At 37.6% G+C, this 19,992-nt stretch overlaps 1 protein-coding gene across 2 annotated transcripts; it reads left to right on the top strand.

Moving 5' to 3' along the window:
- The first annotated feature begins 160 nt into the window (after positions 1 to 160).
- On the top strand, positions 161 to 19,947 carry slc11a2 (solute carrier family 11 member 2). Of its 2 annotated transcripts, XM_015004218.2 has the most exons (17): positions 161 to 313; positions 5,275 to 5,360; positions 6,633 to 6,769; positions 7,004 to 7,123; positions 7,718 to 7,837; positions 7,937 to 8,043; positions 8,133 to 8,203; positions 8,278 to 8,345; positions 8,716 to 8,871; positions 9,010 to 9,168; positions 9,284 to 9,370; positions 10,018 to 10,137; positions 10,247 to 10,396; positions 10,496 to 10,569; positions 10,861 to 11,014; positions 11,788 to 11,841; positions 17,244 to 19,947. In XM_015004218.2, the coding sequence occupies exons 2-17, from the start codon at positions 5,327 to 5,329 to the stop codon at positions 17,319 to 17,321; spliced, it is 1,689 nt and encodes a 562-aa protein (XP_014859704.2). In that variant the 5' UTR covers positions 161 to 313; positions 5,275 to 5,326; the 3' UTR covers positions 17,322 to 19,947. The 2 variants fall into 2 exon arrangements, with proteins under 2 accessions (XP_014859704.2, XP_014859705.2); XM_015004219.2 differs by lacking the exons at positions 161 to 313; positions 5,275 to 5,360 and adding an exon at positions 5,626 to 5,726.
- The last annotated feature ends 45 nt before the right edge of the window (positions 19,948 to 19,992 follow it).

Here is a 19,992-nt window from a genome sequence, read left to right as displayed (position 1 = left end):
AATATGTAAAATATTAGAAACATTTAAGTTATTTCCCTTCTCGGCCTTCATTCACGACACCTTCAGGTGAAGGTGTGCTACAGTCGATCATTCACAAACTCTTCAATAGTCTGGTGAACCAGCCAATCACAGCGATGCAGACATACTGCACATGCGCACTTTGACTTAAACCTACAGTTGACACGACTTTGACCAGCTTTCCATCGATAACGTGCTTAGCTAACTTCAAGTTTGAATAAATGATGTATTTTATAAACTAGCCGGGGGACTCAAGACGCAGGCTCATATTTTAACTCCCTGATCTTACCCACAGGTAAGAATTTTTATTTACACAGTCAGGCTAACGTTAGCAGAGCTAACTAAATACTTTGTACATCATGGGAAGGGGTTAGCTTAATCTTAATCTTGAACTGTACTCGAAAAGTGTCGATGTTGGCGAAGCATGGTTGCTTTTTTGGGGTAACTGTAGGCTTTGTTACTGCATGGTTTATACATGTGGGTATATGGACCGGAAGGATGCGTGTTGGTGACCGCTTCCTTCTCCATCCTGGTCATCTAAAGGCGTAAAGTATTGTTTCTATCTGTCAGTGGCATCTTACAGCGACAACTATGGTTTCACATCACCTTTACGGGGTTTTAGTTTAGGGTGCTGGCATTATTACAGTATTACTAACATTGATATCCTGCTAATAGTGCTTGCTCTCAAACTTCATAGCAATGTGGTAAAATTATTGCATTTATAATTGGTTTATTTGAGTTAATAGGAAATTCATTACTTCCTAAAAGCCCGAGAAATACATTTGTCTCTTTCTGATTGTATTAATTATGGTATTATAGGGGGAAATACTTTGTCTTGTGAAACAAATGATGCCTTAAACACTCCAGAAACATTCATTTTCTTGTGTTAAGAAAAAAGTAGTTGCTTTATGAATTGATACCTAATTTCTAAATGTGCACCAACCAAGGTGTGAGTTGTGTAGTTTTTATGAATTCAATGAATATGTGAGACCATTGACTAGTGAAAAACAGGTTCCAGCGGCGTTTTAATACAATGTGTCCAGTAAATAGTAATCTATTTGGAAAGCAAGGCCACAGAATAAAATATAAACACGCTTCTACAACATTTTCTTCTTGTTTCAAGCCCATGCAGGTGTAATGACAGCCTCAGTTGTGGCACGGTAAACAGAATATTTCTTAACCGGTTTGCTTTGTATTGACCTTCATTCATTACATCAACATGAACCAAAGCCTTATTGTGACCTCAGGTGCCAATTTTGCAAATCCAATGTTTTTCATGTCCTTACTTTTCTAAAAATGTTTTTGCTGTTTACAATAAATGTCTGTAAATCCCACTGTGAGGGGTGGGGCCTCACTTACAACTTGTCGGTTTGGGAGGCGTTTTAAATGTAGTGATAGTAAAAAAGCTGTTCTGTACAGATTATGTTGTAGTTTTAACTGATGTTTTGCGGGAAGTTTGGTGAATGAGTGACTAAGTGACACGTTGTATAATTGCATCATCCAGATTTTAGTTGATGTCAGCGTGGTGAATCCAGCTTTACAACATTCTGTGAAGTTTTAAGAAAAAAAGGTTATTCCAACAAGCTTATAATTCTCGCTTTTGGTTAAAAATAATGTTCTTTGGAGTCACTTCTAAGGCAATAGCATGCCTTTTCTGATGTTCAGATGTGGCATTCAGATGTGGACAGATTTCATAGGTTACCCTGGTAAAGAGACGTAAAATAAAAGCAGCAGCATAATTACACACAGATTGTTATAGAAACATCCAACCTTTAATTTGAGAAACAAAAGTTTTTAACTAACTCACTGGTTGGAAACTTATTGGTGCTCCTGCTGTTTCTACTTCTATAGGACAGCACTTATCTTTCTCAATTACCTGAACCATCTCTTTTGACATAAATCTGCATAGATCAAGGTGTGCTGCTCCAGTCCTGATAATAGTGCTGCTTGTTTTAATTATTTCCCTGCTTTAGCTTATCAGACTTAAATCAGTGCATCATTAGCAGGTAATTCACTGATATATATGAATGTTTTAAAACATAAACATATTTCTGACATATATTATATTTAAAATTATGGCATCATGTTCCTCCTAAACAACGGATACACGTCTAGATAGCAACTAGCCATCACTTGACATACAAAGATCATCCAAAGTTTGCCTTACTCGAACAGAATGTTCTCTTGTCTGGCCCATTTTGAAGAGTGACATAATTGATGACAATTTTTAGAAACTAAGATCAACTTAAAACTGTCCCAATTTTAATGAGTAAGTATTATTTTACAGGTGATTTTTGTACAAATATAATACATTTTCAATGAGCGCTTTTGTTTGGACACTGAATAAATGTACTTAAATTAAGGACTCTCATTTCAGAGTCAGTGTTATGAGGTTTTGCAGTTTATTTCAACACCGTTCTCACATATTTATCGTATCGTTGTCGGGGGGTGACTGAACCTCTATAGTGAATCTGACAAGATTGGTGGTGACATTTTGGAAGAGTTACCCAATCCGTGGCTGTAATCCAAGACACACTGGGACAGGAACAACACATGCTGACCTCCCAGACTCGGGGAAGATAGGAAAATTAGTAGACCAAATAAAACATCGAGCCAGCAGGTTCTGTTGAGACTAAGAGGAAATCTGCTGGAGGACATATATGATGTGTGGGCTTTAAATTACACCCATTGTCTGAACCTTGTAACTTGAAAGACGGAGGAAAACGAGAAGATGCATTTAGTTTCAATCTAACCTATGAAGTTTACCGCCTCTGACTGATTTGGTTAACAAATGAGGCCAAACCACTTCACTTGAGTAGCTAAGCGAGAAAAAAATAATCCAATCTTTATGTTGAACCTTGTTCCAGAGCTGCAAGCTGAATAAGTGGGTTGTTTTTATAAATCAGAAGATTAGCATAAAAAAGAATTAGTTGCTGGGTGAACACTTAGGAAGTAGAAATGCTCAATTTATGGGTACAAATTGTTAGTAAAATCATTTAGAAGGAGTTCAGAGATACTTTTGTGTTCATTTAATTATTCAAGTACAATGGTATTTATCAGTTGGCACTTTGTGTTCAACCTCTTGCTGGTGTGTCTGGTTTCAGAGTCTGCTGACGGTGTGGTCACATGAGAGAGCACATGACAGATAGTTGGGTCTAAGTCATAGTGGGTCTAAGTGTCCTTCGGCCCGTTAATCAGTGCATGTCCAATGAGCAAATCCAGTCCTGGGACAATTTCTCTTCAAGTAAAAATATATTCTGTTTCACGTCAGCATGAATCATCAAAACCTCTGACTTAAATATGGAAAAATGTGCAAGGATCAATGTTAGAGATGGGAAAACTCAACGCTGGATTGCATCTTAATGATTTGTATTAACATTAATACCTGGGGTAAGGAGAAAAGGACTGCACTGTTGCTCAATGGTGCAACATCCCACTTTTTAGCTGAAAGTACATAATTACTTTTCCCTTGCAAAGTCCCAGAGCCTGGAGAAAGAGTGGAGAGGCACACAGTCCAAGCTGCTTCAGGCCCGGTGTGAAGTTTCCTCAGATTGTGATGATTGTGGCCCAACATCAGTCGGTGTTGCTCCACTGTGTTTTCTAAAGTCTCTCAGGAAGTTTTAAATCAATTCATGCTTCTCTCTGCTGATGAGTGTTGAAGAGAGATTGATTTCATTTTCCTGCAGGAATTACCTGCTGCCCAAAACCTGCTTTTATGTCCATGTTACAGCTGTGCTTGATTAGCCAGCAAACCCAGACCCAACAATACAGACAAGCTGAAGGCTACTATAAAAACAAACTTGCTCTTCTCTAAAGCTTCAGCAGAACCTGAGGCTGATCTCCTCCAGGCCACATTGCATTGACTTCATTTTGCTGATGGCTTCTCCTCTATTTCTTCTCACTGTGTACTCAAAGGAACAGAACAGGACAGAGGAAGCTCAGGTACTTCAATGTTAGGGTGCTTTCACACCAGCGCTGTTTAGTCCGCTTTAACCAAGCTCTAGGATGTTTGCTTAGAAAGTCCGGTTTGTTTGGGGAGGTGAGTTTGCAATCAGACGCAGATGCGGACCAAAAACACAAACTTTCTGTGGTCTGCCTAAAAACGTAGGTCTCGGCTCGTTTGAACTGAACTCTGGTGCATTTCAAATACCAAACGGACTGGAGACCGCTACAAAAGACTTTAACACAGGGCATTCTGGGTAAATGCAACCAGAACAAACGCTGGCGATTGTTTAGTGCTAAACAGAGAAATGGCCTGTTGTCTTTCATTAAAGTCAAAAGCGAAAACCACTAAAATTGGATGCTACTCTATTTTTGTTTACATTTTGTGAAAACGGAAGGTGCGCTCATGTCTTCTTTGGTGGTTTCCTTCAGTAGTTCTTTGTGCTGCGCCACCGCAGGCGAGGAGGTGAACAGATTTTTCAAATCGTTTGAGGGATTGCAGTGTGAAAGTGAACCTCACCAGCTGAAAATGTAACAGATGTTGCAATTTTAGCCCCCTAGTCAAACTGAGTCTAGGGGACTATCGGTTGTGAAAACACCCTTAGATTTACTAAAAGGAGAGTGCAATCTTTTCTGAAGTCATGTGTTAGGAACCACTCTGAAGATGATTTGCACAAAGACAGATGCTTCACAAAATGAAGAACATCATGGAGAACATGTAACTATGACGTGTTTTACGGCCTCATTTTTCTTACAGTTATAACTCTTCATTAACATTGCTTTATGGATTGTTATTGTTCGACGAAGTTGCTGAAGCAGAACGTGACTTTTGGTTAACTATTCCTGAAGCCACCTCATAGTGAGGAAGTGGTTTTCTCCTGGAAACCTTGTCTGCTGGAAAAGCTGCCCTGTCTGCTGCCTCAGCTTGCCCCGTCATGCCACAGTCATGTGCCCAGACTGTGTTATGAACGCCGCTGCCTGCTTTACATTTGATGTGAAAAACTAAGACATGACTCTGTTTTGGGGTTTTGCGTGCTAACGGTACAGTTAAGACTGTAACAGAAGTGAAACTGGTTGTGGTGAAGTTGAAGCTTCCTGTGAAAGTTCTCCTCCACATCGTGGCTTTTGCCTTGATTCCAGTGTTGCTTAATCATGAGCATGACTTGTGATTTTCACAGTTAACACATTTCTGCAAAGTCATTGAAGTTGCTCCTTTATTTATTTATTTTTTTTTACATTTGTAAAGCATCAATTTCATTTAAAGCTAATAAAACCTCATTCTCGTTTCGCTCATAAACTGTTGTCTTGTTGCAGGGGCGGTTGACACTCATCCCTCGCCTTCCCGCGGATCCTGCAGCCTGCCCGGATGACAGGCGAGCAGAACGGAGACCTCCTGGAAGGTAGCACCTCCTTTAAGCAGGAGAAACTTCACATCACACTCTGAGTGCCTCCCTGAGGTTGCAATATAATTTTGAAGTTAGTTTAAAACCTTCAAATAACAAGTAACCTAATAAACATGTTTGAAATTCACAAAATATATTTACAGGCTTATTTCTGGGTTATGCTTTGTGTTCAAATCATGTCTTGACACATAACACCAGGCTGTCAGTGTGACATAATCCCTCCCCCCCCCATCCTGTATTGGAAAAAACACACACCCAGAGGCAGCGGCGTATAAAGGCAGAGACATTGTTAGGCAACAGTGGACTTTAGGACCTGCAGTGAGTTGGAGATGAGTTCAGCGAAGCAGGAACGCTCCAGACTCAGTGAGTTGCATTTATACAGTCGTACATTTATCAGCTCAAACAGCAACTAGAAGCAAAGGGAAAGCTTATTTGTAGGTTTGGAAATTATTGTTTTCCTTTCAAGTGTTGTCATGAGCAAATTTTAGTTCAAGTTGTGACTAATTGAAGGTTTTGCAGGCTTCAGACTACTCGTGTGGCAGAGTTGCATTAGATGTTAATTACTTCTTTGTATTGAGGGTCTTGCTGCGCACCGCTGCTGTGAGGAAGCCAAATATACGCAATGCTAATTGTGAGAAGAATGAGTTGAGCAAATATTGAACGCAAACACGAGTCTCAAGTTTGTGTTTGTCTTTCGCCAGAATTCATGTGGAGACTCTGGCGTAGGGTTTGTTGGAAAAGAGTCAGCTGATTCTGCTGATTTGAAGAAGTTTCAGTGCAGTAGGATATTTGACACCAGAAAATCTTTTTTACTTTTACAGTTTTGCTTCCTGTAAAAGAAAATAAAAGATTGCATGACTGTTACAGGTTCTTTCTTTGATTGTGCATTGCCAGTACACCGCAAATAATATAACCCACTAACTACACCAAGTTTTCTGCATGATCTACAAAGTTTAACGTCTTCAATATCTCAAATAGTCCTATATTATTTTTTTCTGAATTTCGGCCTCAAAAAGTCATGAATGAATCCAGATGTGTAACCTAGTGTTTAAATTACATGTAGTTATGCCTAAGTTGTGTTTGTTTTTTCATTCTTTGCACATTCCACAAACTTTTTAGAAAGTTTTGGTTAATGAAGAAGCATTATATATTGGATATCTGGTTCCTGCCTGTATGCATCTCCTTCCTGATAAACTCTCTAAAAGGAGGAGGATCCACGCTGCCGCGTGTTGAACGGAGCTTTCTGTGAAACCTGTGTGTCTGTCTCAGAGGATCCCCGGCAGGAAAATGGAGTCCAGTCGAACCATTACAGCGCCATCTCTCCTCCTGCCTCCCCCTTGGCCCAAGAGGAACCGTTCTCCACCTACTTTGAGGAGAGGGTTCCCATTCCAGAAAGTCCCAATCAGGTGAGAACATGGGAAATTTCAAACAATATGAGTGTAAATCTTTAAGTGCGTTGTTTAATGATGAGTGTTTTTTTTTTTCATTAGTATGCAGTTTTCACATTTTAGTTGTGATTTTTATTCTTTTTTTTGTCTACTAATATTTAAATAAAGCTTTGTATAAATGTTGGGTGATTTATTGCACTTCAGTTTTGTAACCATTTTGAGAAATAAAAACCAGCGGTTTCTCCCTGTCAGATGTTCAGTTTCCGTAAACTCTGGGCCTTCACCGGACCGGGGTTTTTGATGAGCATCGCTTACTTGGATCCTGGGAACATCGAATCGGACCTGCAGTCTGGTGCAAAAGCTGGGTTTAAGGTACTGAATAAAACATGTTGATCTGTGCATCAAAACAGACCTCAAAGTATAAAATGAATCTGTTTATTTGTACATTTGGACATATTCTAGACTAAGATTAAAGGAGAAAATGAACAATTAATGCTTTTGTGAGGATAAAGCAGAATTTGGTAGAGAAAAACCACTATTGCAAAAATAGATCATACATTAGGTTTTTTTTTTTTAAACTCTACAGGAGAGAGATAAATAAGTTTTTCAGGAATACAATTTTGGACTTCAGAGTTTTGTAGATTAGCATCAAAAATAGGTCAGAATTGCCATTAAAATGATGACTAATGTTTTGATAATAATTTATATGAGAGACATCATTATTCAGGAAAGCATTCGGTTTCAGATTGATGTGGCACACTTCATTTTTTCCACTCTGTGAATAGCCAGCTTCTAAAGCAATCACCTGCAGCCAGTTACTGTCTGCTGGAGATATTTTCTTCACCTCAAGCATCGACTATATGAAACCTATTGCACACGTTTAGGCTCTAATTTTATGAGTTGTAGTGCTGCTGAATGACAGTAGACCCATCAGAGATGATTGTGCTGATCCTCTCTCTCTGGCAGCTCCTATGGGTGCTGCTTGTGTCCACCGTCATTGGGCTGCTGCTGCAGAGGCTCGCTGCACGCCTCGGCGTCGTCACCGGGATGCACCTGGCTGAAGTCTGCAACCGCCAGTATCCCACCGTGAGTTTCCACCTGATCCCCTCCTTCCTGCTGGTCGTAGTTGTCTGAAGCGGTGGTTGTTTTGTAATTACTTCTCAAACAAACGGTCGTTTCTGCCAGGTTCCACGGATTTTACTCTGGTTAATGATCGAGCTGGCTATCATTGGTTCAGACATGCAGGAGGTCATCGGCTGTGCTATAGCTTTCAACCTTCTGTCAGTGGGCAGGTAAGGTGCTTTGTTTCCGTCGGGGATTTAAAATAGATCAAAATTTGAGTGGATCTTCATCGTTTTCTTTGCTCTGTGTAATTATCCAGGATCCCACTGTGGGCAGGAGTTCTCATCACCATCACAGACACATTTGTGTTCCTCTTTCTAGACAAATATGGTGTGTAGCCGTTTATGACCAGACAAAGAACACCTGATTAGTTTTAGTGTTTTTACATGTTTTTATCTCTCTAGGCTTGAGGAAACTTGAAGCTTTCTTTGGATTTCTGATTACTGTAATGGCCATAAGTTTTGGTTATGAGGTGAGCTTCCTTCAGACATAATGGATGTCGTATTAAATCTGGGTTTTTCAAGCTGCAGCTCAACTCTTCTTCTTCAGGGTGGAATAGCAACATAAAACTTCAAAATGTAAAGATAAAACAAAAAAAGAATTAGGTTAGTTTTAGAGAAACCACACACGTTTTGGACCCATCAATAATTCTGACTGGGTCTGTGACAATTATTTTTGACCTCATTCAGCTTTTGGCTCACACTTCAACCTTTAAGAATAGTTTGAACATTTCCACTTTGTATGGATTAGATCCATTTGTTGTATCATTGTTTCACCCTGGGAAAAAAGAAAACGTCTAACGTTGTTCTTTCTCTCTTGTTCCTGCTGTTGTCCGGCTCCAGTACGTTCTGGTGAAACCGGATCAGGGAGAGGTTCTTAAAGGGATGTTTTTGCCGTACTGTGCTGACTGCGGGCCCATGCAGCTGGAGCAGGCCGTGGGAATCGTTGGTGCTGTCATCATGCCCCACAACATCTACCTGCACTCAGCACTTGTAAAGGTAAAAGAATATATATATATATATATATATATATAAAAGACTCTATATCCTGAGAGAATTCATCAACAAGCTTTCTAAAATTAGAAATAACCCTAAAATGGTGGCGTTTTTTTGGGGTGTTTTTTTGTTTTTTTTTAGTCCAGAGAAGTGGATCGGAAAAATAAGAAGGAAGTAAAAGAAGCCAATAAGTACTTTTTCATCGAATCATCCATCGCCCTCTTCGTGTCCTTCCTCATCAACGTCTTTGTCGTCGCAGTCTTTGCTCAGGCCTTTTACAATAAAACTAACATGGATGTGGTGAGTACGACCGCTCTGCTGCTGATTGCTAACTGATGACAGATTGCTGCAGAGCTTTTTTTAAAGAGCAGCTTAACACAAAATGCAGATTTAGGTGTTGCTTGTTGTATTGTAGAACCATGAGTGCAACGCGACCGGGATCAACCGCACCGACCTCTTCCCTCTCAACAACGGCACTCTGGAGGTGGACATCTACAAAGGGGTATGTCTGCTCAGCAACTGACATGCATACAATAAGCTCTGAGCTTTAGCTTTTAGACTAGGAAATCCTTTCATCTATGGAGAGCACATGTTTAAACATTTCTCTGCAGTACACCGAAAAAAAGTTATTGCTGTTTTTTTCAGGTTTAACGAGGTAAAACGTGTAACTTACTCACTTGAAGATTCTCTACTTAACATGCAAGCATTTATGTGTAAATATCGACAGCTATAGCTGGAAAACAATTCTTTAATCTAACTTGAATGGAAAGAAAACATAGCCTTATGGAGATAAAAAAAATAAAACACAGAGGTGCTCAACTAATTCATTTATTCTGGATTTATTTTTGACAACTTTATTTAACAAATGCAATCCAAACTCCTGGCAATAGTTTATTTTATTTGTAGGTTTTACTAGAAGGTTTTTTTTTTTTAATGTTGCAGTTCTGTTAAAAATATATAGAAATTTCTCTAAGGATTTATTTTTTCATTGTAAAGATGGTAAAGAAACATATAATATAACAGAATAAAACGTTTTTCTTTATAAAAATCTAGGTGCATCTAAATAAACATTCACTCCTCCATCCTACCGACAGATGAATAAATATGTGTTTAATGAGGTGATTGCTGTCTTTTGTACATTTTGCACAGGGAGTGGTGTTGGGCTGTTTCTTCGGACCTGCAGCTCTCTACATCTGGGCTGTCGGGATTCTGGCAGCCGGTCAGAGCTCCACCATGACGGGCACTTACTCTGGACAGTTTGTGATGGAGGTGAGAAAACCTGCTGCTCGTCATTTTGCGTGCAGCATCTGCTGCTTTACGGTTTTTCAGAAGATGTCTAAAAAGCTGCAAAATGGTGTTATTTTGTGCCTTTGCTCAGGGGTTTCTGAACCTGAAGTGGTCTCGTTTCGCTCGGGTGCTGCTGACCCGCTCCATCGCTATCACGCCGACGCTCCTCGTCGCCATTTTCCAGGACGTTAACCATCTGACGGGGATGAACGACTTCCTCAATGTGCTTCAAAGTTTGCAGGTCAGGAGAAACTAAAGTAGTAACACGCATCTTAAGCGTTTTTTGTCGTGTTTTATGTAACGCTGCTGTGTATCAATAATCCTTTTTCTTCTCCAACAGCTTCCGTTTGCTTTGATCCCGATCCTGACGTTCACCAGTCTGACTTCCATCATGAATGACTTTGCTAACGGGCTGTAAGTCAAACATTTCTGTTAGTTTATTAGAGTCTCTATTGATTTCTTGAGTCCTGACCCACTGATGTTCTCACAGTATTTTTAGATCAGTTCCTCATTACAGGAAGGGAACTGAAAGGGTCGATTAAGGTGTTTGGGTTAAAGAAGTGAAATTATTTAACTTTGCTCAAATTACAAGGTTATATTTTGTAGATTTAAAAAAAAAAAGTTACGTTAGTGTTCAGAGTTTTTTTCAACTTGGTCAATTTTACGAAAACTGTAATGTAAAATAAAAGTTTTTCTTTCTTTAAGGGCGTGGAAGATTGCAGGAGGCATCGTCATCCTGGTGGTTTGTGCAATCAACATGTACTTTGTGATCGTTTATGTGACTGCGCTGAACAGCGTCCTGCTCTACGTTGTCGCTGCTCTCATCTCCGTGGCGTACCTGGTCTTCGTGATCTACCTGGTGGGTTCAAGAGATAAAATCCTGTTGTTTTTTTTTATCAAGTCTAAGTGGGATTTTATTCATTATTTTATTAAAACTGTGCACTTGGTGTGCTGCTTCGCGTTAGTGCAGCGTTAACTTGAATTGCTGCAGCCTAATCTCACATGAATTAGTCTTTCTAGGTTCATCGCTCTCTCCTCTTTCAACCACTTTATCCATAACTTTGACCACTTTCAGGTACATTTCAACCACAAAAATAGATTTTTTTTTAAAATCCCAATTTAAGCAATAGTTACTTTAAACAGAATCACTGGTGGTACAACTATTAGAACCCCAACTACTTTGAGAAATCGTTTGCCAACAGGATGACTCTTACTCTTCTATAATATTTCACAAGGTTGGAGCACAAAGAGAGAGAAATCTTTGACCTTTTTTTTTTTTTTTTTTTTTTTCTTTGGGCACAATCTGTGGATTGTCCACAGTACTGGGTAGAAAACAGTTTTTTCTGTTGGACTTTTGTGTTTGATTGCATGTTCTGAATCATTAGATGAAAAATAAAGTTACACTTATGTCGCAGGTAGCAATGATCCTGCCACCAGTGTCTTTTTTTGAAATGAGTGGTAATCCAAACTAAAACTGTGAGATTATGCAACTGCAACAAATAATTTATTTATTTATTTTTTTTCTTTAAAAAAGCAGCTATTCTTGCTAGCTTGACCTTCTCTGTTAAAAGACGAATCATAATCCTACAGAAGTCGAGTCTTGACCTCTTGCTCTGCTCTGGTTGTCTGCAGGCTTGGCACTGCCTTGTTGCCCTGGGGGTTTCCTGCCTGGACTGTGGCAGCAGGGTAAGCAATCGACCTGCGGTGTTCGTAGAGGAGCAGTCTGAGTACGACTCCTAAAGCTGAACACCACATTATCCGCCTGCATGACTCTTACCGCTGGGGGAACACTGCACACAACCAGGACTTAATTTTAGGATCACGAAGTCAGACTCTCTCCTGTTCTCATGTTGTTCTTGTGTTGGGCTGGATATCAACGTTTGATGCTTTTTAGGCTCCCAGACATATCAGAACTACATCAGCACAGCATGAATGAGCCAAATGTTTGTGAGATGTTGGTGTTATTAAAACAAACGGTTATTTAGGGAATCAAATTAGCTGTGTTCATTCTTTAGATATTTATAACTACTTGTGACAGTAGATATTTATCTACCTGAGTTATAAGTCAGTAATATGAGCCTACCTTAGACATCTTTAAGTCTGTATTTCTAACGTCATAACTACAGTTTTTTCCGGACTACAGAGCACACCATGCTATAAGCCACACCTAAAATAAAAAAAACAAACTGGAAAGTACATATATAAATAAGCCGTACCGCCGCTCTAAATCTGCTATTAAGGACGCAGCCCTCCGTCTCTAAAGCCAAACCATGGATTCGTTCACGCCGAGTTTACGTGTAGCTGCTCTATTTACTGCCAGATCGATAACCTTCAACTTAAAAGCTGCATCATATGAGTTTGAAGAAATTTCTCCGTCGTTCCTGCAGCTAGCATGTGCTTGTTCTAAATCAGTGTTTCTCAACCCTGGTCGTCACCGCCCCCCTATCCTGCATGTTTTAGGTGTTTCCCTTCTGCCACACACCTGAATTGTATCTCTGGGTAATTAACAGGCTTCTGCAGTACTTGAAGGTCATGCAATCATTTGAATCAGCTGTTCTGGAATAGAGGCACATCTAAAACATGCAGAGCAGGGGGGCGGTGAGGACCAGGGTTGAGAAACACTGTTCTAAATGAAAATTAGCACTTTCTTCTTTGATTTCCAATTGTGACTTCCAATGAGTCACTTTCTGCTAAAGAGCCCCCTGGTGGCTGAAGAAAAATCCACAGAAAAGCTGTACCGGGCTACAAGCCGCATGGTTCAAAGCGTAGGAAAAAAAGTAGCGGCTTATAGTCCGAAAAATACGGTAATAAGTAGCTGGTAGCTGACAGAAAACCATCTAAGGAGCTGAATATTTGTGTTTCTCCACATGCAGCCCTTCAAGTGTAGGAGTACAAAATCACAGCCAGCGCTGCAGTAAATCTGTAAAAACTGCATTTGGTTTAGGTGAGAAGCAGCTGAAGATCTTTAACGATACTGTTTAGACCAGCTCTCTTTGTCTTTCTCTTGGTTTTCAGCTGATATAGACTGAGTGTAGGGAAAACTAGCCTACATCTTCTCTAGCTCTCACCTTGTTCTTTTTGTCATATGTGAACCTCTCTACTAACAGTTTTAACATTAATGCCACATGAAGCAGCCGACACAAAATTCTTACACACTAATTACTGTATTTTTAATTGATGACAAAAATCTGATGTGCTGCATAAGAGTGGATTATCCTCCTGCACACCTTCTGCTTACATGGAGTCCATTCCCTGTTTTATAAGGATTTCCACCCTGACTACCTCAATGTCCTCTGCTGTTTTATCCTAAGTGTAGCGTCAGATTGCATATTTTTGTCGCCTCTATTGCTTCAGAAATGTTACTTTATAATAAAAATGTACTGTTTTATTTTTGTGAACTAGAAAGCTCCAAATGATATCCAGCCCAGTTGAGCTTCACTCTCTTAGTTAGTGTTTTTTTTTTTTATTTGTTTTTGTTATAAGCTGATTCTAGTATATGCAGAAAGCTACAAGCATATGTTTCATTGTTTTGCACTGGGATACAGTGTAAGTTTTGTCACTTTTTACTTTCTCTTTGCACAACGTGGAGTTTAATATCAGATTAGTTTGAAGCCGGTTTTAATCTTAAAATGGCGCACTTTAGAGGGAGCACTCTCATGCAGACTCTCAGGTTTGTTCACGGTTGCTCCACAATAATTGTCTTAGTGCCTCAATAATTCAGATGCCGGAGAGGCGTGGCCTCTGCTGTGTGTTTGCCTTTTTATATAAATGATTTCTGTGGTTGGGGAACAAATTTGAAAACACCTAGAGAGCATCACCATGTAAAACCATTGCAGTAGTTTTTTTTTTGATATGACACAGTTGTCACTGTTAGTTCCCACATGTGAAACATGTTTAACACATTTATTTAGCAGAAGACGGTGAGTAAACAAGCGAGTAAGAGACTGTACTGTAGTTTGTCCAAAAGATCTTTTAGCTTTAAAAAGCTGCTCTGTATCTGAATTACTTTCAAAAACATAGAAAGGTAATGATAAAAGACACATACTCTAAATTGCTTACATATTCTGTTATTGCATTTTTAAAGAATAAGCATTTCCCGGTAAAACGTCATCCTGTTAGATTTATTTTAAAAGTATATGCAGGATGAGCACATGTAATTAAAGGCTAGTTTGTCTTTCTGGCGTCAGCTGTCTGTTTTAAGCATGTTTGTGTACCATTTTTGATCTGTGTTTTTCAAATATTTTACTGTACATATTTAAAAACCTTGGATCATTTAGATTATTAGAGTTATAAAGAAAATGCTTAGATGGAAACAAATGAAATCAAAGTGTGTGCAACCCAGCTGCTGTGGCATTTTAAAAAAAACTTTAAAAAAAAAATCACAATGCAGTTGATCTAAGAACAGCTGGGTATCATAGATTCAACATTTTAAATTTGATTACTTTATAGTGATAAATTATTTAACGAGGTAAAGAAAGTGCTGGTGATGCTCATGTTCTGCAGAGTTTTATGACTGTAAATCCGTCACTCATGAGCAGGAAAAGCTTAAATTCCTTCACATTTTCTTCATGACATGAAGTTGAATTTGTTTTAGGTAGAGACGAGTGATAAAGTAATAAATTTTAAATTAGATCAAATATAAAAGCATAAAACTGAGCAATATCCAAGTGATGTGAAGATGTTTGCAGATGTGTTAAAGCAGCAGTTCGGGCTGCATTCGGGAATCACCGTCACAGTTTGTATTAGTTGTTTGTTCATGTTGGGTCGGATCCAGATTTCTACATTTTAACCTCTTTCTTTTTAGTGGAACTATATTTTTTACATGACCTAGGGTCTCTTCTCTGTCAGAAATACCTCACACAGATACGTTCTAAAAAATAAAAGAGATGACAAACGCACAAGTGTTACGAAAATAAGAAAGTGATGTCTACACTGCAAGTGTTGTGTGATATTTTTTCATATCTGCTGTTCTCTGATGCTTGATGAAGCACACCATGTGTCCAAAATAAAAGCTAATTATGGATATGTGGACATGTGTTGGACTCTTCTGTCTCAAGACTTCTGATGAGGTTTAATTAACCATCAAAAATGTATGAAATATTAAGAAGAAAACAAAGGTTAAAAATTAAGGAAACTTGATTTTATTTACAAAGTGTATAAATTGATAAAATTGTGGGTTTTTTGTGCAATTAATTATTTCCAAGCTTTTCCCACCAGTGATATATGTGTGCTTTACAATTCAACTGGAAAATTAAAGATCTGGTGGAGGGATGTTTTTTTTTCTTTCTTTTGACAAAGTTTCTTAATTTTAGAGTTACTTTAATTTTGCAGCTAGCAAACTAATCAAATAACTATTAAAGCACAATAGTGGCAGCAAATTATTGAACTGTAAAAATATTTTACAAGTTGTTCTAAGCTCTCAGATTAATCAAATGATGCAACTAAAAAAATAATTTAAAAAAATCATATGTCAACACATCTGTACAAGATTATACTTACATTTTCAGGATTTTATTTTGCAGACGGGTTAGAAACTATTAGCACTCATTATCTTTACTTTAAATGTTTACCTTTTAATGAGTCTCCAAATCCCCTCATCTTGTGAGGACGTCTCCAACATCCTGATCCACCGGGTTTCTGTCAGACGTGGCTCTGGATCAAATTAAATCTGGCTGACAATTACAAAACTTTCTTTTCTTCTGGCTGCTGAAGACTTTTCTTTGTTGAAATGTCGCCAGGCTTCTCACTTTTACGATTTGAGACAAAAGCGAAAACGGTAATCCCAGATTATGACGCTGCCACCAGGCTGCCTTTGGTTCCTCTCTGCACTCCAGGCTTTCATCTTTTAAATGAAAGGAAAATCAGAATGACAGCTGAGGTTTATTTCTGTTTCATCACATTCAGATTAGATGTGTATCAAATAAGGCTGAATACTGATATAAAACAATAACTTCAATAAATTCAGTTTATTAGTGGAAGCCTGTCTGTAGGGTTATTGTTTGTTACATGTTTTGCTAACAAATACGATTGTTTTTAATATATTTTAATAGTATAAATCTCACATTAAAATTGGAAACATTTTGAAATGACGTCTTTGTCTAGTTTGTACTTTATCAAGTAATTTATGAATGATCTAAAATTATATGTTTTTGAGTTGCACCGTATGATAACATTAAATCCCAATTTAGTTACTTTATTTATTTTAGGGATCAAGCATTGTGTCGTTTTTTTTCTTGTAACAGGAGAAATAAATGATCATGATGAGAAACTCAGATTCATGAGACTATTTATCAGAGCTCTTTTCTTACTTTGAAATGTCACACCTCACAATTGTTACTAATAGTTAAATACTTTAACTATTGTAGTTAAACACTTTAACTATTACACAAAAATACATTTTGTTTCTATCAATTAAAGGCATATTAAATATGCTATGATTCAACTAGAAATCCCTACAAACATATTGAAAATCGATCAATTGAGATAATTTTGGATATAGTTGCACTATAGCTGATGTAAATGGTGAATTGAGGAAACTTAATAATAGTTAAATTGTATTTGCAGAGCAGTGTCTCAGTTTGGGACAACTTGCCAATATATAGTAATAGATTTCTATTATATTTAAAAAGACATTGATCGTTGTCAAGGTAAGCTAATTGGTGCTTTAAAACAATCACAATTTGACCCCGAGATGTTTCATTTTCTAAAGTTGATGATGAAATACAAGATGCAGCAGGGACAACAATTAATCTAAATTAAATGTCCTTTATTAGTGTGCTGTAATAATATGTATATATACCACCATATTTGTTAATAACATTAATCTAACCAACCCTGTTGCTTTTATGATGCTCATTGTAACCTTGTCAAGAAAAATGCTACAGCTATGCAAAGGTTAAACAGAGATACAGCTTGTTAATGACTAATTTTATTATAAATTGATTTAAAAATGTGAGTAATAGCAGAAGGGATCTTCAGTACCTCCTTTCACTCAAGGCAGATTCATCTAGTTTCCATGTATAATAATAACTAAAAAAAGCACAAACTAAACTTGCTCTCTGATGACAGAACCTTTCTCCTCCTTTCAGATGGTTGGGGGACTGTCCCGCCACACAGACCTGTACCTGCTGAGTGACATGGAGACGGATCCGCAGGCTGAGAGATAACGGAGCGCCAGGTGCAGTCCGGTGCTGCCCTCTGACTGACTGCAGACGCTCGATTTGACTGGAGGGAACCTCTGAAGCTCGGCCAGTATAACTTTCTCTTCAACCCTCGGTGTCTCACATCAGCTGAAGTGTCCTTACGGCGCACCAAGAGACATTTAAACATGTCCAGCATCTCAGACGCGTCTTCTTTCCTGGATAGCATCCTGTGAATTAAATGGGTGCTAAAAGGAGACCCGAGAAGCTGGATAATGCCAAGGACACTTGGCGTTAGCGACCGCACACTGCAGCACATGTTCAATCATTTCCTTTTGTGAACAAACCAGATAATGAAACGTCAATAGCAAATGATCAGAGTAACAGATTCAGAGAAACATTTCTTCCCTCATCTAACATTTTTAACCATCAGGGAAAACATACATTAGTTTATATAATTATCTACATATTTATAAATATGTTCTTCCTGTATTGTCAGGTCTTTCTGTATGCTACAGTATATTTGTTGTTTTCAGGGACCAAGCTGCCTCCCTTTATGCTACAAAAGCCTGGGATTAATTATTTATTCAGATATTTAACTCAAAGTCATTGTAAAAAGTGAGAAGGGTTTTCAATACGAGTAAAAAAGTCATCTGGTCCTTAAGTACTTAGTTTAGACAAAAAAAAAATTATCCAAATAATTTTAAAGACATTTGTGGGCGTCTGGTGGATTTAGTACGATAAAAGTATGCTAAATAAAACTAAGAAATCATTTATAATTAACAAGTATAAAAAATTGTAATTTCGCCATGGTTGAATTAAATTATATTTTTATTTCATACGAAGAACCAGATGATTTTTTTTAAAAATTTGAACCTGAATGACCAAACATTAAGTTATTTGTACAATTACAACGTTCATAGTTAAAATATCTAAGGTGAATGTAAAAGATAAAAGGATTAATATGTATGATATATTGGTCACACTTCTCCCTCTGTTGTTTTTTTATAATATGTAAGACATTTTTTTTAGTTAAATATTTAAGGAAACCATTTTCCCCAAGAGTACAAAGTTGATGTTATCTTATGTTTGGCAAAAAAAAAAAACTTTAATTTGAAAGAACATTAATTATTATTATATAAGCTGCAGTGGTTTTTCTGTTTGAAACCGTGTCACCGCTTTCCGTTACTTTTTGTGTCTTATTGTGAGCATCACAACACAACCGTTGACAAAAACTGGATGGTAGTGATTGGAGAACGTGAAGCTGTGGAGCAACATTTTTGTTCTTTTGTCTTCAAATGTTCAGTCTGTGATTTTTCAGAAATTCTAGACTGTGATGCTGCTGTTCTTTCTTAGTTTTTAAAGTGCCAAACTAAGCTTCAGGCATGCATCACTTGTGACAAGTTAGACGAGATTATGCTGAGATCAAATGTGCTTCTTCAGGTATTTCATTAGAGTTTTAATAATAATAATAATAATATGCAATAAATCACTTAAACTGTTAGCAGACACAACCGAAGTAAAAATTCACTACATGTTCCCGTTCTTTGCATGTTCCCGTTAAAGAAACTTATTTCATGAATCTGCAACAGCGTTTTTACTATGATGGATAAATTCTTTACCCATGTTTCTGCTTCCATCTTTTTACCTGAGGTCAATTCAGTTTTATTTTAAAAATGTGTGTTTCTGTTTCTAGCTGTGCATTTTTTTCCTGTTTCGAATGTTTCAATTGTTCTAGACGTCTTGAAAAGATACACTAGCTTGTTTTGATTTCCCCAACTTTGTGCAGTCTGTTACCGAAAAAATAACTTGGAAACAAATGTGTGTTGGGAAAACTGGCAGCTAAAGTAAACTGCTGTGATATTTATGGGGCGATACATACATCCCACAGAGTATTTGTAACTTAATGTTGTTGTATGATTATTATTATTATTTAATTTAAAAGATGGACTAAAGTGAAATTAATAGAAATCAGAAGTAACAGATTTAGGCTGGTGACCTTTCAAAATAAAAGCTGCGAGAGGAGAAGAAGAGCAGAAGAGAAAAAATACTAAATTATTAACAGCTGTACCATAACCCATGGTAACTGTGAATGTGGACTACTGATTTGCATCATTAAATCCAAATCCTTCCCCCGACCAAATATCAGACTGAACTTGTACTGTATGTTTTTATTCCACAGTGCCTCCTATGTTCACCTGCGTGCCTCAGCTAACAAATGTTTGGCACCACTTTTATTTTTAAATGTATTTGTTTTAAAAACAAACAAAAAAAATCATCTAAGTACATGAGAAAAAATGAAAGATATATTTGAAAACCTACATAAGCTTTATAAGTTGAGTCTTTGATAATGTTTTAAAAAGTTAGCATTTGGATTATATTGTGTTACATGTAGATGTTCACGTTTTAAAGACTTTCCGACGTCGTGCTAATTTTGCCACACTTCTAGACAGAAAGCTACTGACGTGGTATTTTGTGTTTCTGAACTTATAAAACTGTACAGTAGGGTCCACCATTGAAAACATGTGTAAAGGTGGTTTTCTCCCATCTGTATTTTAATGTTTTAATATGGTTTTCTTTTTCTTGCCAAACCAAAAGAGTTGAGCATTCTTGAAAAGCTGTTTCTTAAAAAATAAATATATCCACAATTTTATTGTGTGTGTGTGTGTTTTTTTTTTTTTTTTTTTTTTTAGTAAAC

Source organism: Poecilia mexicana, unplaced genomic scaffold (assembly GCF_051168715.1).
Source record: "Poecilia mexicana isolate PSO_F unplaced genomic scaffold, ASM5116871v1 scaffold_5, whole genome shotgun sequence".
NCBI lineage: Eukaryota > Metazoa > Chordata > Actinopteri > Cyprinodontiformes > Poeciliidae > Poecilia > Poecilia mexicana.
The sequence above is the reverse complement of the archived record's forward strand: the minus strand, read 5'-3'. Positions and strand labels throughout refer to the sequence as shown.

What these genes read in the sequence shown, in the direction of transcription:
- slc11a2 (XM_015004218.2), top strand. Translation starts at nt 5,327, where the DNA reads ATGACAGGCGAGCAGAACGGAGACCTCCTGGAAG. An exon ending in AACCTTCTGTCAGTGGGCAG is followed by an intron (nt 8,044 to 8,132) that starts GTAAGGTGCTTT and finishes GTAATTATCCAG; the next exon opens with GATCCCACTGTGGGCAGGAG. An exon ending in AGGTGGACATCTACAAAGGG is followed by an intron (nt 9,371 to 10,017) that starts GTATGTCTGCTC and finishes CATTTTGCACAG; the next exon opens with GGAGTGGTGTTGGGCTGTTT.